Source organism: Macadamia integrifolia, chromosome 6 (genome assembly GCF_013358625.1).
Source record: "Macadamia integrifolia cultivar HAES 741 chromosome 6, SCU_Mint_v3, whole genome shotgun sequence".
NCBI classification, from domain to species: Eukaryota; Viridiplantae; Streptophyta; class Magnoliopsida; order Proteales; family Proteaceae; genus Macadamia; species Macadamia integrifolia.
The window spans coordinates 33,551,434-33,555,858 of record NC_056562.1 but is presented as its reverse complement, the minus strand read 5'-3'; the positions used below and the strand labels follow the sequence as shown (position 1 = coordinate 33,555,858).

General features: G+C 42.1%; 1 protein-coding gene across 1 annotated transcript; it reads right to left on the bottom strand.

The window, feature by feature from the left end:
- Positions 1-634: 634 nt before the first annotated feature.
- On the bottom strand, positions 635-3,573 carry LOC122081048 (probable CoA ligase CCL9). Its single transcript, XM_042647998.1, has 4 exons — positions 3,156-3,573; positions 1,983-3,054; positions 1,595-1,698; positions 635-1,053 (listed from the first exon to the last, which is right to left on the bottom strand). The coding sequence occupies exons 1-4, from the start codon at positions 3,354-3,356 to the stop codon at positions 835-837; spliced, it is 1,596 nt and encodes a 531-aa protein (XP_042503932.1). The 5' UTR covers positions 3,357-3,573; the 3' UTR covers positions 635-834.
- Between the last annotated feature and the right edge of the window lie 852 nt (positions 3,574-4,425).

Here is a 4,425-nt window from a genome sequence, read left to right as displayed (position 1 = left end):
ACTCCTAACAATCACACCTCTGGAATTCTTTGCTGCTTCTTCTCTATTCCAATTTCTAGGGTTCAAAACAAAACGTACCAGGCTTTAAAACCTTGCTTGATTAATACTCTACTGTTGTTCTTTATTTCAATAAAGAAGAGTTTGTTCCATCCACCAAAATAATATATACTATTTTTTTTTTTATCTTTTATTAACACTATGGATTATGCATATCCACCCGTGGGTTACCCAGATGGTTAGGGTGAATTAGGAATTATGTGGATAAGCACATAGTCCAAGGTTCAATTCCTCATCTTGGGCAAATGAAGAGTGATGGTTGATTTTAAGGGTCTTTAAGCCAGTAACCAAATGAATTCCTTTGGAGTGGAGGAATTCTCAAAACATAGTATCAATTCAAAGATCTCATGGACTATGGAGATATTAGCAGACATATGGAGATGTTAAACTATTTGGTGCCAACGTAATATTTAAAAGAAAACTGTCATAGGCTGATCAGAAACTGATTCATATATATATATATTTTTTTTTTTATTAAATTAACTGATTCATAATTTGTTATATAGATTCTGTTGTCTAAAGAACCGTTTAAACCATAGAACAGTCCAACAAAACAAAACAAAACAAAAAAAGGAAATAGCAAAAGAACAACATCAATTTCTCATTTGATCCGTTTAAAAAACGGCAAAGGGATCCCCTTTTCTCTTCATTTATATCAACATAACATTATTGAACAAAAGAATTATAAGCTCAACCGGTCCTCTCAACTTTAACAATATAATTTCCTTCCATAGTTGTAAGCAATCATCACTGGCAGAAATGTCAAACATTGTTAGTTTATGCTCCAAATTTGGATACTTTGGCAGCAGAGATTTGAGCAAGGAAGTGTTCAGCTACAATACGCCTTTGGATCTTGCCAGTAGCAGTCTTGGGGAGGTTGTCAGTGATGAAAACCTTCTTGGGGACCTTGAAACTTGCAAGATTTTTCTTGCAATACTTGAGCACCTCTTCTTGGTCGATGTTTGATCCTTCTCTGGGGATGATGGCACAGTTTATCTGTTCATACATAACAATCAAATTTATATCAACATCTATACACCATTATCATATCATAAGAAATTTAAGAAAAAAGCATATCTCCTTTCAAAATGACCCCATGCCCCTTGCATCCTAACTCCACATTGGTTAAGTCATTAGTTATAAGAAAACTATGCCTAACCCACTCATTCGAGGCCAATAAAAATACACGAAGAAGCAACCATCCGCCCACTTAAGACAACTGTGAAGGGTGTAGAATAAATCTACTACCATAGTTGTCAAGCTGTCAACTACTAGATGGGCAGCCTAAGCACCTTGTTGGTGCCAGCCTTTCGTTGGGCCAGTCCAACATCTTAAGTCATCTTGACACGTGGCAACTATGATCTGTATGTCGTGGTGATTCCAACACTTGTCCTAATGTGTTGGATGTGGACAGTCAATTGATTCTGTCCAAACCGATCGTCTCACTCTCTCGCTAACCTCACCGGACGGGTTACCAAAAGGAAATCAATGACAAAAGATGCGTGGCCTACTAATAGCCAAAAGAAGTTCATCTTACCTCTTCACCATATTTATCGTCTGGAACTCCAAAGGCAACCGCCTGAGCAACTTCTGGATGCCACAAAAGCACTGCATCCACCTCTATTGGTGATATCTTCTCACCTGATAAATTAAAAAAAAAAAATTAGATAAGTCATTCCAGATTTCTTGCGCCAGTTGTATCCCCAAGCAAAGTATGAGATTCAAAGTCCAGTATTTCATTCTGAAACACAGTCAAAATTTTCCATTCTCCAGCATTGTTAAACGCGCGTATGGAGCCCTTTTTCAAGAATCAAGATCGGGACTTGACCCAAAAAGGCAAAGGAAAAGACAAGGGCTATCCCGAATCCCCAATCCCCAACAATTCAAGTATGACTAGTGAATTTGAAACAGATTAAAAAGATTACCTCCCCGGTTAATAAGCTCCTTAATACGGCCGACGAGATGCAAGTAACCTTCAGAATCCATAAAACCGATATCCCCTGTATGGAACCAACCAAAGCTGAACGCCGCCTTATTGGCTTCCGGGTTGTTCTTGTAACCCTTGGTTACATTAGCCCCCCTAATGCAAACCTCCCCGTTGACCCCCGCCGGTTGTTGGATACCGTTCTCATCCAGAATCGCCATCTCTAGCCCCGCCGGTTTCCCAACCGACCCCTCCTTGTGCGGACCGTCTTCCGGCAACGGGTTCGTCGACATCTGATGTGATGCTTCTGTCATAGCGTAGGCTTCCAACACGGGCGCCCCGAATGACTCCTCCAGCCTATTCAAAATAGACGGCGCAAGTGACGCGCTGCAGCTCCTTATGAATCGGAGCTTTGGGTATACCGCCTCTGGTTTGTTCAGATGCCTATCCAAGATGATTTGGTGAATTGTAGGGACCGCCGTGTACCATGTGGCGTTGTATGTTATCATATCTGACCAGAAAGTAGAAGCGGAGAATCGGCCAGCGGAGGGGAGTGCGACGGCAGCTCCGGCACCGAGTGAACTCAGTAACCCGGCGAGTAAACCGTGTACATGGAAGAGCGGGAGTACGATGACGGTTGAGTCCGTCTCCGTCAGTTTGTAGGCAGATTTAATGTTTGTTACTGACGTGGCGAGATTCAGCTGAGTCAGCGGTACTCCTTTAGGTCTACTCGTTGTGCCTGAGGTGTGGAGGAAGAGTGCCACGTCGGATGGGTCGTTGACGATTTCGGAAACCGATTTCAGATCTGAGTCGGTGTTAGTATCAGGAAGAGACGAAGAGGAAAGATTGATGTCGCCGGACACGCCGTCGGCGTGAGATAGCAAGGCGGTGGCGTGAAGAATTTTGAGTTTCGAAGCGGCGGCTTGAGCGGCCTGATTTCCTTCTTCCGACGTTAAGAGGATCTTGGATTCGGAATCCGATAGGTAGAACTCGAATTCGTCCTGAGTGTAGGCCGCGTTGAGAGGAGCGGCAGTGGCTCGGGCTCTAATGACAGCCAAGAACATAATCACAAACTGCAAAAACCAAAACAAATGTTAGGAATTAATTACGACATAATTGAATCGGAAAAACAGAGTGAATCCAAATTAGGGAAGAATCGATCGAACGAACGAACCTCGACGGTGTTCGAGAATGTAAGAGCGACGACATCACCGGGTTTCACGCCGATGGCGATAAGGTTAGATGCGGCTTTGTCGATCAATTCTTGCAATCGAGCATGTGTTAGATCGTACTTGCCGGAAGCGGAAAGAGCTCGGCGGGAGGGGAATTGTTCGGCGGTTTTCTTCAACAAACCTGTGAGAGTGAGGTTCTCCATTGTTGTTAATTGCTAATCTCTGGAAGAGACAAAGCGTTGAGGTCGACGAAAACAATGAGAATTGAAAAGGTTTAAGGATAGGTTAGGGAGGAGGGTAAACGGTTAGAATATATAGTTGGAGGATCTTGGCATCTAGCCGACTAACGCCCCTCCTGCTAGGATGGTGCTGCGGAGAGAAGCGTGCGCGTCATAGGCTAAGATTGACTTCATCTGGGTAGGTTGGACCTGGGAAGGTTAGCCACGGGGCCTCTTCTTTCCCTTTTCTTCGGGTAGGAAAGTAGAGCCCGGAACACCTGCATGCCTTACGCGTTTGAAACTTCGGACCATCTTCTTCCCCTTGCCAATAAGCAAGAAACTTACCTATCTCTAACTAGAACCTCTATTTTCACCAAAAAAACAAAAAAAAAAAGACCCTACTTTCGTTTGGTAAAAGACCCTACTTGGTGGGGGTGTCAATTGGTCAGATCGGGCTGGTTTTAATTCGATATTGGATCGTGCCTCTCACTTTAGGACTTCACATTATGACTGGTTCATTTGATTTAGTCGGACCTCATGGGCTAGGTATAGTTCTAATTATAAACAGTGGATTAGTTATTACTTTTTAATCAGTCTATCAATAATCATATTAGACGATTTACTAGACTTTAAACAAGTTTTGAACAGACTTTAACCATGTTGGGCTATCAATCTATTGATATGCTAGTCTGAATATATCGATCGAGTTTCTGCTTGATATATTTAAAAAAATAGATCGATCCAATTTTAGGCTTGCTTGAGCAGACCTACTGGTGCAAACTTGAAATTAATATCCATACCATTAAGTAACATTTCGATGGATTGCGTAGTCTTTGCACCATTAGAGGGCCAATAAAAAATGTGAAGGGACATATTTATGGATGGAATCTTTATTTCTTAAGAGGCATTGTGATAGTTTTTTTTTTTTTTTTTGTAAGAGCATTATGATAGTTTTACACACTATGTGTCTGGGCCAAGGGGTTATGCAGTCAGATTATCCTCTTTTCTTTTATGTGAATCGTTAAAGTAAGTCAAGTAAGTCATGAATGATGTG

Excerpts from the sequence above, each read along its gene's own strand:
- LOC122081048 (XM_042647998.1), bottom strand. The coding sequence starts at position 3,356 with ATGGAGAACCTCACTCTCACAGGTTTGTTGAAGAAAACCGCCGAACAA. Across the intron at positions 1,699-1,982 it reads GGAGCTTATTAACCGGGGAG|GTGAGAAGATATCACCAATA; the intron begins GTAATCTTTTTA and ends TTAATTTATCAG. Across the intron at positions 1,054-1,594 it reads ACGATAAATATGGTGAAGAG|ATAAACTGTGCCATCATCCC; the intron begins GTAAGATGAACT and ends ATGTATGAACAG.